This window comes from Lemur catta, chromosome 3 (genome assembly GCF_020740605.2).
Source record: "Lemur catta isolate mLemCat1 chromosome 3, mLemCat1.pri, whole genome shotgun sequence".
Classification (NCBI taxonomy): Eukaryota; Metazoa; Chordata; class Mammalia; order Primates; family Lemuridae; genus Lemur; species Lemur catta.
In genome coordinates, this window is record NC_059130.1 from 21380925 (window position 1) to 21398519 (window position 17595).

Here is a 17595-nt window from a genome sequence, read left to right on the forward strand (position 1 = left end):
TGTTATATTTTGAGTTCTCCTTCTGAAATGGATCTCTATGAACTTACCATGTCACACTAGCAATTTTGTTAGATCATCTCTTCTCCCATATACAGAGTGTCCTTTGAGAAAGAAAAGGTAAGACTTTCTGAATAGGCTCCGGAGGAGTTTTCCTGTGGCAACAGTCCTAGTTGCCACAGACCATGGAAGACGTTAAACAGAAATAGACTTATGAACAGCCTGTCCACACGCCTCAGGAGTCCAGAAGTCTCAGAAGATTTTTGGCTCTGGGCCTCTTCCATGGCCACTGCTCACTACCTTGGAGCTCTACAGGCATTTCCAGTGGCTTTTCAGTTCACTTGGGATGAGGCACTAGGTGACAGAGTTCCTGAACAGGTCCTAAGTGCACAGGGACTCAGATTGGAGATGTGTCCCTCTTCTCCAGATGTGCAACCTGTCCTTGGCTGGTGCTGACCAGGAGCTGGAATTTGTTTTATATTCTTTGTCATTTTTGCTATAGCAATTGGCATTAATGAATGGTGCACCTAAGGTTCAGTCTCTGTGGTGCTCCACCCCGCCTTCCCTTTTTTTCTGGAACCATTCAGAAAAGAGTATGTGAGCGGGTGTGAGAGGCTTAATGCCCAAATGCTCCACCGGAAGAATGTGGCAGAGCCAGATGTGAAATGGACCTCCGCTGAGGGAAGAATATGCAACTAAGAGTCACAGCACATATTGGAGAGGAATGGCTCTCTGACTTCACTCTGGATTCATAACATTGTGCTATCCCACATCCAAGTCATATGCCTGTCCGGATTAGATGTTAAAATTGGCCTGTTATCATCTCTGATTTTTACTGAGCATCTTTGAAGAAGAAAGACTCCTTCATGGGGCTAATTGATCCCAGGCCCGAGAATTGGACATGGATTTCTATGGCTACTTCAGAAGAAAAATTTCAATATTTTAAATCCAGGTATCATATAATGTTTCAACTGGAGCACACATTCAGAATATCATAACAAAAGAGATAGGGTATGTTATTTCACTCCAAATGCACAGATAAGTTTGCCATGACAGTGAGAACAGTGCAGCAAGAGTTAATGCTATAAAAATCACAGTATTGTCTATTGTGAATAAATCCAATGAAACTTGTTCAGATAGTATGCAGGGAATACTAGAGAGACCGTTATGTAATCACCTAAGACCTGAGACACATAAAAACTTTATTAGCCATCACTGAAATAAAGTGCAAACAAGTTCGTCTTAGAAAGATCCAAACCTCTTTAAGTTTTAGGTCTCCAGAGCCATAAAACAGTGCCTGACAAATTCTAAGTAATATTCTAATTAATCACTGGATTTTTATAGTTTCTTGAAAGCTGTAAGTTAGATATTAAAAAGGCAGGGTGAGACGAAATCTCCTCGTACTGAGTGTGAGTCCTAAGTCCTTTGCATAAAAGCCTGCTTGGGCAGCCTAGCCAGACTTTTATACTAAGCAGCTGCTAGAAATGGAATGGACCATTAATCTGAAGAGTATTGCTATTTTCATATTGATTAAAGTGGGATGTACAATGTGCACAAAGTTCACAAACTGATGAAAAATTATTCCAGCTGTGCCTCTGTTTTATATAAGAAACACTTTGTGGGGGTATTTCTACAGTGTTTCTTTGTTAAAATTAACACTTTGTAATACACAAATAATATGACTTTCTTTAATACCATCACATACTCAGCAATTACCATGGAAAAGTATGACCCAACACTTTTGTATATAAAAGTTTCTGATTTATATTTTTCAGTTGGATGCAGTGATGGTATAAATAATCTGGGACAATTTTATTCCTAATGGGGACTTTTATCAGAAAAGGAGGCAGCTTTAGTTGTGTCCACCATCAGGAACAAATATCTCCAGTGAGGAGCAGGAATTTACTTTTAGAGGATAAATAAAAAAATGCCTATCACATTATTACTACAATTCTCTTTTCTAAAAATTACAAAAATCTCTTTGATAAACACTTTCACTTACCTCATAAAATAAGGGAACATTAACACCTCCAGGTTTTTTTGCTTTTTTAGATGAGGCAGCTCCAACTATTGCATTTATTTCATTGATCTGTAAGAAAATTACATTTACTTACAACAAAAAAGAAAGGCTTACTTGACAAATACTTAGATATATGTAATTTTCAAATATCTGGGTGACTTGAGGGGTTGGGGAAGCTAGGAAGAAATAGATACCCAACAATTAGGTAAAATATTTATAGTCACTTCTGTCAGCTGTTAGTAATGGTATGGGTATGTGTCATCCAACAGATCTTTTATACACTATCACTCCCCTCTGACCCCTGCCAGCTATGATTCCCTGTAGCCTTCATTTTCCAGTTAGTCATGTACTTCCCTGGAATCTTAAAAAGTCTAGTCTTTTATTATCATTCAGGCTTTTACTAAATAATTCCTCATAGGACCTAGCATGGTGCCTGGCATGGCCTCAGAAATCTTTGCCAAATGAATCAATGTTGAATGGGCAATAATAATGAACAAAAATGAATTCTTCCAGATTAAATAATTTAAACTTATTCTAGCTAAATATTTACTTAAGATAATCCACCAAAATTTACAAAACAGTCCAAGAATATATCAGTTTTATTTATTTTATAATTATATTCTATTATTTTACGTAAAAAATCTTTAAGGGCCTTGGAGGTGGGAAGGGACAGGTACCTGCTGAAGAATGTCTTGCCACGATACCATACTGAAGAGCTTTCGCTGAGGGAGCTGGACGGCGAGAGTGAGGGCGCGAATGAGAAGATCATCCTCAATCTGGTTCCCAACCACAAAAGCGATGGAGGCCTTCCAATCGTTCTATCATAAAATCAGAAGGAATTAGATTGCAAATATTCCTGGCTAGGTAATTTTGTGTCTGGCACTTCCACTGAAAAACAGGATAACTTTCCTACAAACATTCCCTCAAAGACAGGGCTGACCTTGCAGTGTATGTGTCCTCTGATCGAAGTAGCCGCAAGGCGGCAGTATTGTGCCAAAGTTCATGCAACTTGACCAAAAAACAATTTTCTTGAGAAACTAAGCTTTTTATTTTAAGGAAGACAATTTGAAAAAATGACACTTTCACTAGAATGCTGTCCAAGAGTAATCTGGTGTTGGAAAGCAATAGTTCATTCCTATGTCACAAATGTACATTAACATGTAGTCTCAAAAGGACGAATCTTTATGTTTTTCCCCCCTGGTACATCCTAAGACTCCAAATAGCGCTAGGAATATAGAAGGAGCTGAAAAAATATTTGCTAAATTTTGGGTAACACTGGATGAGTTGCCAAATGAGAACTGGACCACATCTTTTCCTCTTAATGTAACACAAGAATCCCATTACTAATTCACAAATGGGTCCTTTTCACTCTCAAGAAATAGGCTAAAGTATTACACTTGGATGAGAAAGTTTGCATCAAATAATTTAAAGAAATAAGTTACTGAAGACAATAATTGCAATCATTAATTTATTTTACTCTGTTTATGGTAATTATAATTTCTATTGAGAGATTAGGAGTGGAGCTCATCGAATTACCCACCAGGAAGAGACTACACATGCAATCGGGACTTGTGTCTCTGAACACTAGCAATCATACAGGGAGAAGGAACAGATAAACACGATAAAGATGTTAGAAAAGAGAGATGACAGTAAGGGAGGGCACTCCAGACATGTGACCTCTCTGGGCCTTAGTTTCCCCATGTATGAAACAGCTTGGGCAGGGCATTATCTAAGCTTCCCTCTATCTCCTCTCTAGAGGTCTCATTCAAATACAGTAAAACTCTCTCTTAGTGGATGACAAAACAATATCTAAGAAGATTTGAGACGGTCACACAAATTTAATGAAATGCATAATTTTATGTGATTCCTCTGGTTTCTGTTCAGTTTATAATCAGGTTGATGACAGAACTAAAGTATAGGAGGGAGAAGAGACCTTAGTGCAAATTATTTCTTACCATCAAATAGCGATTGTCCTAACGTCTTATTTTCCTCCAGGATATTTACTAACTACCTAGCAAGATCCACCCAACTTTCAATGCTATTACCAAGACAAAAAACACATGTAAAACCAAAAAACAAAATAAATGTAGATTTTACTTACAAAGTGTGTGTGTGTGCATACAGGTAGGTGTGACTTTATGTGGTTTCTTCTGTTACAATGAGTTTGAAACATTCTTTTTTTCTGTTAATGTATTCTTTAGGAAAAAATTTCATTATTACAAAATGACCTTTCCCGCATTAGATACCTTCCCTTTACTCCTGTCTGTACCCTCAGTCAAAGATTCAACTGCAGTCATCATTAAAGGGTGAAATTCTCTTACATTCTCACAATAAAGTACACATGGTTCCTGGACGGGCAATACCTTGAAGTTCCTAGCAGTTACACTTCCCAACACTGAAGATTTTAATGACTATATATATGACTATATCTACCTCTTTATCCCACTTCCCACTGAAAGTTTCCTTGCAATATTTGAAAGCTAACAGTGACAAGAAAAGTCTGCCTCAGTTCTTTTGGGGACAATTGAGAAAGAGGGCATTGTAGTCCATCACCTACCTGCCCATTAGTATCTGGTGTCTCAGTATCTTAATATCGTATATCCCCAAGGTCACCCGGAGACAGTTCACCTGGGCTACACCAGTTCCAGATTTGTCCAGTGCTCTCCCTACAAGAGCTGGGGATCCAGGCCACATCCTCCACTTGAAGAGGTCTTAAGAGTCCAGCTTGGGTACAATTTCCCAAGTCTACTCTCTCATTCACCAAAAGCCTGCTCAAGAAATTGGATCTATTTGGCAAAATAGAACTCATGGAGGACTTTGTTAGAGTTATGGTTTAGTGTCTAATCACATAGCCAGAACCTGAGTAAGCATGAAATGGACCGTCGCGATAGTAACAATCCAAACCGAGGATGTCCGCGGAAAGGATGCACTCACCGTGGGCTGCAGCAGGGGGCAGCGGGATGCTAGGAAATGCACAGTATTCAATGAAGAGCAAGTTATTTCCCTGTGTCTAATTAGAAAGAATAAATAAGTGACGCTCTGCAAATATAATTTCTGAATCTTTCTCTTAGTATTCCAGGGTAACCATAGATTCCAAATTTCTACCAACTGGAAGCAGTTTTAGAAACAGAAAATTGCTTTAGGAAAAATCAGACACAAATTAGATTCAGCAAAATACTATTAAAAACACTACTTCACCCATATCCCACCCCAACATGCAGTTAAACGAAGTCCTTAAGTTGAAGTTCACAGGAAAGCAAGAGAAATTTAGTATAGAGAAAACAAGCATTGACCATGGGGAGAAATGAAAGTATAATGTGGGCAACTCAATTAACCATGGGTCCAGCAGTGTTCCTACCTGTGGGTAAATTTGTTTAAGATAGTTCAAAAAGTTTGGGTATAATTAGTAGCATGAACTGAGAGAAAGAAAACATCAATTATTTTGGAAAAACTACACTGGATGTATCCAATGGTGAAGGAAGAGGGTTTTGGTCTATCACACCTCACATACCTTAGGAAATAAAGTCAGCTCTCTATGACCCAGAGGCATATATTGTACATGATTATTGCAGAATCTTGCCCCCAAGTAGTTACTGATAAAGTCATTCAAAGGACGGAATGAAGTCATATATGGACACAATCTATTACCTTTTATTTACTTTACCAGTCTCACCTAATTTGAAGCCTGGCAGGAGGTTGTCTTATCCCAGACACTTACATACTAATCTGAGGCAAGTGAGTATTCATCTAAATGCAGAGAACCTGGCTGTCTCACATAAGCCTACTGTCCCAGAGACACAGGGTAGTTTTACAACTATTTTTATTTCATATATTGCAAATTCTTCAAATTTTATTTAAGCATTATATATTCTAATATGATTACAAAAACCCTTTCAAAGACAAGTGACAAGTAGCTTTTGGATGATCAGATTGTGATTATTTCTTTTTATTAGCATAAATAATTGGCTGATGTGGGGAAAGACAAAGGCAGGACATACATGCTCTCTTCTGCTGCCTCTGCTAGGGTGTTAGGGGGCCTGTGGCCCTGAAAGACCTAAAATGAAATTCCCACAGTCCTCTACTCGGAACTGATCAGGGCCTGACAAGCTCTATGAACCAGTAGTGGTCAGCACTTTTATCAGGAGAAGATGTATAAAAGCCTCAAGTAAAATCAGTGCAACATTTAAAAAGTCAGGTTTTATTAAGAGCTATTTAACACTGTACAGATATGCAAACCTGTACTTTATGTCAATACTCTGTTGAAAGGATAACCTTTTTGTTAAGTAAATTTACTGCCAAATGGACAGGGATTTGTGAATGTCTTTCTCATACCAGATTTTTCCTTCAAAAGGAGTCTTGGATCTCCATCAGCAACGGAGTGTTAGTGTGGGCTTTTGGCCAGCAGAAGAAGTATTTTTATTACATAAAACTGGCTGTTACAATCATATTTGTTAAAAATGGATTCTAACTATAAAGTAAGTTGAAAATATTGGTTAAAAATGGATACACATTGTTATATGTTAAACAAGAACAATATAAACAACCAGGATATGCACTTACTCATCTCTCTTTACTGTCTTTGCTAAATAAGTACTTATTGTTATAGACTCTTCTCTAATTATATATCCCTCATAATGCTATAGTTTGACTTATCAGAATACTGTTAAAGTAATCCTTATTTAGGAATTCTTTCATGTGGCTGTCACGTTTTCTCAATTAGATTGTAAACTCCTTAGATCAGAAATGATGTTTATATGCTTTTGTACCTTGTCGTGCCTGGTGGTGCATGGGATACATAAATATACATTGACTGATATTTTAAGGCAACAGAGAATACTTGGTCACTGAAAGGATTTTGACCCTTCAACTATGAAGTGCTAGAATGTAGCATATCAGTAAACTGCAGGGTATACAGTCCATACCCCTGAAGTCCTTTAGGAGGAGAACCCACTATAGCTGATCTAACATGATTCATACCAGGGGTCAGTAACAATGGTTTAGGAAATTAGGCCTTGCAGCCATTCCTCTGCTATCTTATGAGCTTGATTTATGTCAGAAGAACGTCAGGATAGGGTGAGGAGTGAAGGGAGACAGAGTGAAGTAGCATATGATATGAGTTGTCATGGTCCAGTACCTGGGATGGGGCTGTCACCCTGGCACCTGCCTCCTGCAGCACCACCACTGCCTGAGCCACCCCCATCTTTTGACCTCCTCCAGGGGTGTGTTGGAGCTGATTGCCCACCACCATTCTCAGCTCTGTTGAGTGAGGTTGTCTTAATAACTTGAAATACGCCATGGTGGGAGTATTCAAACTATGGCAGTGGCAAGCACTACAAATCAGGGCTTTCCACCTGGAGAACAGGTTATTAAGCATTTACCAGCATACTGCACCTTCTATCCCAGGAAGATCTGCATGTCTAAGACTGACCTGGAGATGACTTTGATTGTGAAGGCCAAGGCTGTCTCTTAGAAAATATTGAGAAAGGCAAAGCAGATCCCCTCCATCTACTGCACACAAATCCCACCCTTCCCCAAATACACACTCTGTAGCAGTACACTGTATGATTTGATAATTGTCTGCTGATGTTGCTTCAGGTGTGACCCAGCCTTAAGTACTATCCTTCAAAATGGGTTCTATGAAAAGCAGGTGACAAAGTAACTCCAGGGCTCTCGTTTTTTCCTCACCATTTCTCTACTTCCCACTCAGGCACCTGCACACTGGGACCATTGCCCTGGAAGTCCCCAAGAATGCCCTGCCCACAGGTGACTAGGTTCCCTCACATTGTGGTGGCCTCCTGGAGAAAGGCAGGTCATTGTTGCATGGTGACTGAGAGCCTGGGCTCAGTAGACAGACTGCCTGCATTTGAATCTCAATGGACCAGCTGTGTATCCTTGGTCAACTTACTTTACTTCTCTGTGCCTCATGAGGCATAAATGAAGATAATGACAGTACCTACCTCTTGTTATGAAGAGTAAATGAGAAAACCTATAGATATCCCTTCTGAGCATAGTACCTAACAATAATCCTAGCCATCATCAAGGATATTATTTGAGGGGGCTTCTGCTCTTGCTAGTCATTAGAGCAAACATGATTAATCCAAACATGCTACTTCAAGTGTGAAGAGCTTATGGGTAAGCCAAAAAAAGAAATCAAACAGAATATCAACAGTTGCATCATGAAAAGGCAAATATTAATTTGAATGACATTCAGTTTGTAAAATAAATTTTATCTTTGATAATAATAAATTTGTTTGCCTGACATGTTTCTAAAGTATTTCAGGTCCTTGGAAGAGAGGACCAAAATTATTATCATACTATGTTTAAAATTCTAAGGGTATATAATTTTTCGGAGTTATGAGAGAGTGTGGAAGGAGGCAACTTAAAGTCATTTTGCATCCTGTGGAAGTCTATCAGAGACATTAACCCATCACCAACTATGAAAAACAAACAAAAACATTTATTAGAGTCAAATGAGAAGACACTGAGCTTTAGATTTTATATACTGGCTGACTATGGAAATAATGACCTCTGAAGTGGCTGGGGGAAGAGAGCAACACCTGCCTACTTTTCATTAGAGATGTGTATCTGCTTTTTGCTTAAAAATATATGAAAATGAAATCAGGTGTTGGCTGGTTGAATTGCAGCTATTAGTCTGGTTAATTCTGTGGATCCAGGCCTAAAACATGAATGCTAGTTTTTTGTTTTTTTTTTTAATTTCAGCTCTTCATGGGGGTACAAAAGCTCAGGTTATATACATTGTCCGTGTCCCGCCCATCCCCCTGAGAATGCTAGTTTTTAATACAAAAACAAAAGCAACTGAAGTTTATTTTTGACAGAGAGCCTTAGTGCACCTTTCTCTCCAGATAAGATGGGATCCTTGGCCTACTGCTTCTGGCTCCATAGGTTCCTTTATAGACCTTTCCAGAATCTACCACCCCTTTCTCCTGGGTAGAATAAAAGCTACCCACATTACTTCCTGTTCAAATCAGGGTCTTAAGAGTTGATTTGTTAATTAAGGAAATAAATATACCCCAAGGCTTTAGTGACTAGGACCATTTTAACGTATTTCTTCTCTCTAAGATCTCTGCATTTTTACAAAGAAATCCCAGTGGCTCCTGGACTAACTTGAAGGATGCCCTGCTAATGGTGGTATTTTAGGCAGTGGGCTGGGCCAGTGCAACAGATTCCTTTAAAATCCTACCACCTAGACAACTTCCTATTTCACCCATGTGCCTGGCATATAGTAGCATTCAATAAATGTTTCTTGAATTCAGCAGCCAAAACCACATACTAAAGAGAATTTTTATACATGCTTAGTATGGGAAGGCCAACTGAGTATGTGGCATTTTATCAGCCACACTCAGCACTTGGGAAGGAATCATGCCTCTGCATCAGTGAGCATCTGAGTTAGAGAAGGAGCTCATTCTTTTGATGTTTAGATAACACTGCATGTATCTTATATTCACTGATGGGAACACAGTAGTCTAGAAACAGCTTTACTGTGTATGCACACACTGTCTGGTTTTCCTTGTCTTCATAAATATTAAATATGATCACTAATTAAAATTATTGAAGTTTTGGTGTAAAGAAGCAGAGCTCTGAGGTGGTGTGAAATTCTGCCTCTGTAGTTTCTTAACCAAATGACCTTGGGCTTCTCTTTGTGACTCAGTTTTCTCATTTAATAAAATGGATTTAATAATACAGCCTTTAAAAGATTGTTGCAGGGCTCTGATGAACAAATACACCCATTATCATTTTGTAAATTGTCAAGCACCATATAAAAGTTAAATATTAATATATTCAAGGTAAATATTCTAATTTTCCATAGAAAGTTCTGCAAACATGGGTTAAAAAAGATGACTGCTGTTATAATTTTGAATTTGGATATGTCCTGGGGATCTTCTTTGGCTGGTTTAGCCTCTGGCTTAGGCCGTTTGATTGTTTTTCTTTCGTTTTTTCACAGAGTCCTTGGCCCATCCCACCAATCTAGCACATGAACCTAATTCAGTTTTGCTCCATGCATCAGAGAGTTTTAAGACAGCTATTAAAACACCACATGGAAAAGCTTTGCAGGGAATTCTACTCCACAGAGAAACCACAGAACCACTACACACCTTAACTATCTCCCCACCCCCAACAGTTGGCTAAAATTACGGCTCCATTATGTTAGTACAATCCAACTAGTTTTATTGCTTGGAGCAAAATCTGAGGTTCAAAATGAACTTCAGAACATAAAAAGTAAAGCAAACCTCAAAAGGAAACAAGCTTCTTTGGGTTTTCAAACAAATATTACATATCAGAGACATTCTTTTAAAGGAGGATACCAAGAAAAGCCAAGAGGAGTCTTGCTAATTGCTCCACAAATGTAAAATTGGAATCAGGGACACATCATCCAAAAGGAGATCTCTTTTCATCATCATACATTAAAAGCTACAACCTTTCATCAACTCCGTCCTCAGACTCATAACCTTCTTTTACCTTCCTTGAGTCACTTCAATGTTGTGTCACTATCTTCCATATTAAAAATTAAGATATATTTTCAAGACTCAATATTAGCTCATTACTTACTCTATTGTAGTCCTTTCCTTTGCTTTTCCAATTTCCTTCCTCTCATGTAAATGTCATTTATCCACTAAGCATTTTGGTATATTCCATGAATTTGTTTTGCCTTGGCACTGGGTCTATCCAGAGGAAACAAAATAATCAACCAATACTCTTTCTAATGAGCTATCCATGCCATAGCGCTGTTGCTTGGTTAATTCAGTTTCATGGACGACTCATTTTCTTGCAGGTAATGCAAGAGTCTTCACTTATCATTTGTTTACTGCAAGGCCACTGAGTTTAATTTTTGCTTCCATCTTGAGGGAGTACAAAATACCTAAGGCTACTTCTGACTAACACAAGGGTACAAGACTGTCCTGATTATAAACTCTATCCTATTCTCCCTCCAAATCAATAAAATGTCCAAGAAATGACAATATTGTGGCAACCAAATTACATCCCCCATAAATGTCTCTAAAATCTGAAAGCAGGACAAGAATTCTTTCTCTAATTTTGTGTTCTGATTTTTAGATCTAAAAATATGGTCTCCAAATTATGGTGTGAGAAAGAAGGGTCATAGAAAGATGACCTGAGGGCAGTGCTAGATCTTCTAGAGAGCTGAGTTTTGCATCAAGCTAGTTGGGAATGATGGAGCCTCTCCAACATTTTCCTGGGGGTGTGCCAGAAAAACTATGAGAATGTACCTTGAGCAAGGGAATCTGTGCCCTGCCCTAATGCAACAAAAATGAGTAGCAGTTCAGCTTGACAAGCATTTATTAAATTAGTATGATTGAATGTGTATGGTGTAACAAACTGTAAAGGATACACAAAAATGACTAAGATAGGAGTGTGAAAGTAAGTGAACAATGCTTGTATCTCAAAATAAATTTCTAAAGAGACTTTTTCCTGGTAAAGACCATTTAACCACAGCAGTGGCCCTGAGTGGCTTTTGTCGAGGGAGTTAGTATGTGCTGCTCTCCAGCGCTGGTGCTATGCAGTGATCCCGGGTTCTCCAGCTGTTCAGAACAGGGGCCGTGCAAGAGAAGTAAGAGGCAGAGGAGACTTGTCTCTGAGTGAAGAAAGTGGAGTAAGACCCCACATGGATGAGTGCAGTGTGAACGTATTGATCAAGATCAATCAATCCTAGTGGGAGGGCAGATCAGAGCGGGGGAGGCAGTTCCTGAGATCCTTCTTCCTAGAATATTTGTAACTTTCTTTAGAGGTCCACACAACTGTCACTTTCTCAGGGAAGGGTTTCTTGGGAGGCAGACAAGAAGGAGAGGCGGAGGAGAGCTGGGAGGGAAGGTGTCGCTGAAGCCAGGGGAGAAGTGGTGGGTGTAGTCAAAGGCAATTAGAAGGTCACCAGTGACCTTAGCAAGAGCAATTCTATTTGAGTGAAACTGCTTCTGATTCCTTCACTCAGGCGATCTTACACACTGTCATAACTCACATATATCCTTTATAATACAAACCCCATTTAAGTGCCATGTGACAAAATATCCCCAGTCAGTGATTATGATAAATTTCAAGCCCTAGATCTAGTTATGGTTCTTAATTTTCTCCAATTACACAGGTACATGGAGTCTATTTATTGGATACATCAGGGCAGTAATTCATTATAATTATTCCTCTTCTCTGGATTCCCTAATAGAGTCCTTACAATAGCTCTTTCAATGGTGTAATAAAAAGAGCACTGGATTTAGTATTAGAAAACCTGATTGTTAGTCTTGATTCCAACCACATGGGCTTGGAAAAACATTTAAGTACTTCCAACCCGAATCTTAGTAAAATAATAATATTTAAAGCAGAAAGTCATTCATTCATTCAACTAATATTTACCGAGGAGTTAGAAACACTGAAATGGACATTGAGAATAGAATGCAATAGGCATAAGGCATAATCACACCCTTAAACAGCATCAGCCTGGGGAGGAAAATACACAAATAAAGATGAAAAGATACTATATGTAAAAGTATTTCATAACTATAAAGCACTGTAGAAAGTGTCCATTCCTATTACCATATTGATCACCCTAATTTCTTCACTAATGACTAATATTTACTATGTGGGTACCTATGTTGCATGTGCTACCCTAGAAATGGAGGATACAAAGATAAATAAGAGCAATTAAAAGAAATGAACTAAATCTGTATTATCTTAACATCTTACACCTCAAAACATAGCACTGAAGGAAAAAAAGACAAATTGCAGAATTGGTTAGTACAATATGGAGCCATTTGTGCTCCATCTCATTCATCTCTGCATCCTCCAATTTTAGGGCAGTGCATGCAACACAGGCACCCGCACAGTAAGTATTAATTACTAGTGAAATCATACAGTACGCAATGCTATAAATTGTTCATGGATGTAGATAAATAGATACATAGGCTGAGAGGATAGGCACCATATTCGTGTTAGTGTTTACTTTTGGAAAGGAAGAAAAAAGAATGGAATAAAGTATAGGGGTGAGGACAAAATGTTCTTCCATTTTTTTACAGTGTTTATTTCAAAAAACGGGAAAGAATTTTTTTTTTTGTGAGGGTATAAACATGCTTGTTATAGTACCCTTTGTACTTTTCTACATTAAAAAAAGTACTGGAAAGAAGTCTATGCACTCAAAAGGCCCACAGGATATTGGGGGAGATGGATGTAAGAACAATTATAATGTGAGGTGATACGTATTATACTAGACACTATTGCTCCCTGTGTCTTAGAGAAAGCCTCACGAGCAGATGTTATTTGAAGAATTAGTGGAAGGGATTCTTTGTCCATGTCTCCTGCTTGTCCACTTTCTATCTACACAGTGGCCTCATCTCCACCTCCTGAGAAGAGCACGGCTGTCCTGCTGAGGTTTCCTCCCCTCTTCATATTTTCATATCAATACACCTTTCACCAGTCTCAATAATGTGCCCCTTTTTCTGGGGCAGAGGAAGAGATTCTGACCCCTTCTTTTTTGTACTAAAGCAAATGACCTCTTCTATAATTTAGTTCTTTCAATTCTTCCATCACTTCCAGTCCAGTTTCCAGCCCTTTCCTCTTTTCTCTCTATCCTACTTCACACATACATAGCCATCGTCACCTAATCCCAGTCTCTCCACTAACCATTTTCCCTTATGATCTTCTTTTCTTCATAGTCAAACTACCACAAACTCATAACCTACATATGAAGCACCCACATCCTGACACACCATAATGTCCTTAAACCCTACAGTCTTGTTTCCATCTCCTTCTCTCACCACTAGCTCCACCACCATCCACCCTACTGAACTTGCATCCTTGAAGACCACTGATGATGTCCTCATTCCCAGATATGGTTGCCTTGCCTTGTTCTCCCCTAGGCGGGGGACTTGAATCACCAATCTGTGCCCTTCTCCCTCAACTGACTTCCATGAAAACACCCTCTCTTCATTCTGTCTTTACTCCTTTGGCTGTTCCTTCTGTGACCATTAGGCTCTTTCACTTCTTCTATCCCATAAACAAGGAACTTTTAGGTACCTCACAGAACTCGGTTCTCCACCTCTGTTTTCTTGGCACACACTATTAGATATTCTAGTTACTGCCCCAGTGTCCTCTATTGCCTCTCTTCTGACAGTTCGCAAGTCTATGTCTCCATCCTTGGACTGTGATTTATAGTCTGTATTTTCCACTTACTGCTAAACATTTCTACTTTGATATTTTACCATTATCTCAGACTAACATGTCTAAAACTGAGCTCTTCATTTCTCTTCATACCTTGACAACATAGCAAAACAAACAAAACCTCCCCCATCACAAACAATAAAAACTATCTAAGTTCCTTCTACTAAATCTGTCAGTTTTTCTTTTTCTAGATGCCGAAGTTTTCCATTTCTCCCAGTCATCACAACATCAAATCCCCTTTCATTCTCCTCTGGGGTATGCAATCCCAGTTGCTTTCTTCCTGGGGTTTTCTGAATCTGTCTTCCTTTTTATTCTCATCACTATTCTCTTATTTTAACCTATAACTACCTTGAATCGAAAGTATTGAAAACATCCCTATAGGGTCTGTTCAAGCTTCCAGCTTCTCTCATCTCCAACTATTAATTTTTCTAAGGCATCAATTTTACCATTTGTTCCTTCACAGAAAGTATTTTAATTGCCTAACTCTTAGGCTCTAATAGGATAAGATAGAGCCCCAACTCCAAAGATGGGAATTCAAAGCCCTTTATGTTCTCTTCCTAACATGTTTAACACCATATCCCCCCATTACTTTTCTAAACTCTCACAGCTGTCAAGCAAATTGCTCTATGTAAATTCTTGAGCCTGAATTTCTTCATGTAAATGGAATACTATTTTGGGTGGTGGTGTGAGGATTAACCACGAGAGTATGTGCAAAGCACCTAATGAAGTGTCTAGTTAGTGGTTAATCGATGTATCTCAAACATGTCATGTGTTTTCTCAGCTTTCTGCCTTGCTCAGCCTGGTTCTTTTATTCAGAATGCTCTCCTTCCAGGTGAAATTTTTGCTTCATCTGTGACTCTTTCTCTAAACATCCCGGCCCAACAGTGTCCTCTGCTTGCCTATAAAAACTTACTGTCAGTACTATACTAGTATTGTAGTACTTACTTTGTGGTTACCACTTAGTGTATGTTAAATTTTAGTGTGTGCCAGCATCATGCTTGTTAAAGTACAAATCGCTGGGCTTCAATCCAAGTTTCTGATTCAGTAAATCTAGCATGGGGCCTGAGAATTTGCATCTCTTATAAGTTCCCAGGTGATGATGATGCTTCTGGTCCAGGGATCACACTTTTAGGTCACACTTTTTAGTGCTTATGTTTGCTCAGACTTTAAGTGCCTGAGTGTCAGGAATGCTGTATTGTACTTTTTTTTCACTAACCCACTCCTCCCTTTCTATACACTGCAAGTAGTAAATAGGACAGTAGTTTAACATGGAAGAAAATAATGTCCCTCAATTGAATTTAATTACCTCATGAAGCCCTGGTCAAACTTCTACTTTTTACAGTTCAAGCAAAAGTGAACAATCTTTCTTATTGTATTAATTTAAAACACTACATCAAACACAATTGCTTTGTTTCTATTAATAGATGCTGTTCATTTGACTGAAACTCTCACTGAATACACGAAGTTAGATGATTTTAAAGACTTTCTGGTAGCTAAAATTCAAAATAGAGAGAAAGCTTTCAACCCCCTTGTTTTTTCTGGAACACAAGCTTCTATAAAATGAGAGTAATTACAGATGCTTATGATGCCAATAAGCAGAAAATACAAAGGAAAGGATGCTGCCAAAAAAGCTGAGAGCAAACTTTCTATGCAGCCACTGTTGCATAGGTAAAAGGGACTGTATTTATTGGTATATGCCATGGAGCATGAACTGATTTCCTTAGCTGCTTTGAAGATGGTACCACTGAGGGTAAAACCGGAGGTCCATTTGCCATATGGACTTTATGTGAACAAAAATTCTTCTCCACATGACCAAAAGCTTTGGTCTCTAGACATGATTATTCTTAATTATTGAACACAGGAGGGACTAAACAGAAACCTTCCCACAGCAAAACAGATCATCATTACTTTACATACAATTTAAAGCATGTATCCTGAGCAAAAGTGTCTTCATCACAAAAAATAATGTAACACATCCACAGTTATTTCCATAGCAAGTGTTGAAAACATGACTATAATAAACTATTTTTCCACAAGCGTTTCCTTAGGCTGGTCCCAAATTCCTAAGATATACATGACAAGTTAAACAACAGACATTTTTTATGCTTTGCCTTCGCAGTTACAATAAAAAATATAAAAAAGCCATCTTTATCCTTGCTCAGCACCCTAAATTAGTTTAAGCAAAATTCAAATATTATAATTGTAGATTATATAATTTGAGGGGTTTCTATTCAATACATGCTCTTGAGAAACTGTTACATTGTCTGTCATCCAAGGCCATACATTATAACCATATTTAACAGAAAATTCAGTAAGAACACAAAGAGTAATGATGGTGGGGGTGAGGACAGGGAAAAGCCAGGAAACAGAATTCATTTAAACACTTAGAATGCATTTCACAAGTTTCTGTACCAAAAACACTGAGTTACCATGGAAGTAAAGGAAATGTTTTGTCATGGTTACAGAACTGGCTTAAAGACAAAGGTAAGGTTAAACAGGCACTTTTCTGGATGGAAAAGTGTTAACGGTGGGGAACTGCAGGGATTATTCTTGCATGGGTCTTATATAACTGCTTTTATACAAGATATGAAATGAATTACACAGTGAGATCTAAAATACAGGGTGCAGTGCTGGGAGATTTCTTTTGTTGCCATTTTGTCTAATTCCTTCATTTTGCAGATGGAGAAAAAAACTATGACATGGAAACTTGATTAAGGTAACACACATAGCAAGAGGCATGTCCTGACTCACAGACCAATGGACTTTTTCCTCTCCACCACCCTCTCCTGCCTTTGTTAGCAGATTTTGTGATGATGACGCTGTGCTGAGGGAACAGGTGAGCACTGCAGGGAGATTTCACAAAGCTTTTGAGTTGAGCAAGCAGATATGTTAAATGAGATTCAATGTGGGAAGGATAAGTGAATGCATTGAGAAAAACACAATCTGAACTCTAGTCACAAGTTTAGGGCCTTTGATGATCCATTATACGAAATGTGTTTCTAAATAATGCATCCCCATAGCCATCACTTCAATGTGTTTCAATTCTTATGAAAGACCTTTACTTCTCATGTCTAGAAATAAATGGGAAAAAAAGATAAAACATTATACTACCTATAAGAACCAGAGTATTCTTATACTTGAAAAGCTGTGTTCAGTTTTATGCATAAACCTAAAAATAGGTTGAATACCTGGAAAGCTTCACAGATGGCAATTAAATTTGTCATGGGGAAGGCAGGACTTCAACTGGGGGATTAACTAAAACAACTTTAAGATAGAGAGAAAAATATATTACAGTAAAAAAATGGAATTAAAAAGACTGACAAGTGACTCGTATTCTCATGTTACTGTAAATTGGAAAATTGAAGTGTAAATTGATGCAAGCCTTTAGAAAATTCTAA

General features: G+C 38.3%; 1 protein-coding gene across 1 annotated transcript in view; it reads right to left on the minus strand.

Moving 5' to 3' along the window:
* SPAG17 (sperm associated antigen 17) overlaps positions 1 to 17595 on the minus strand; it is a 238307-nt gene that overhangs the window by 196776 nt on the left and 23936 nt on the right. Inside the window, exons 2-3 of the mRNA XM_045546928.1 lie at positions 2695 to 2835; positions 2000 to 2086 (exon numbers count right to left, since the gene is read on the minus strand). Of these exons, the coding sequence (XP_045402884.1) occupies positions 2000 to 2086; positions 2695 to 2835 (228 nt within the window). The remainder of the gene's footprint in view (positions 1 to 1999; positions 2087 to 2694; positions 2836 to 17595) is intronic.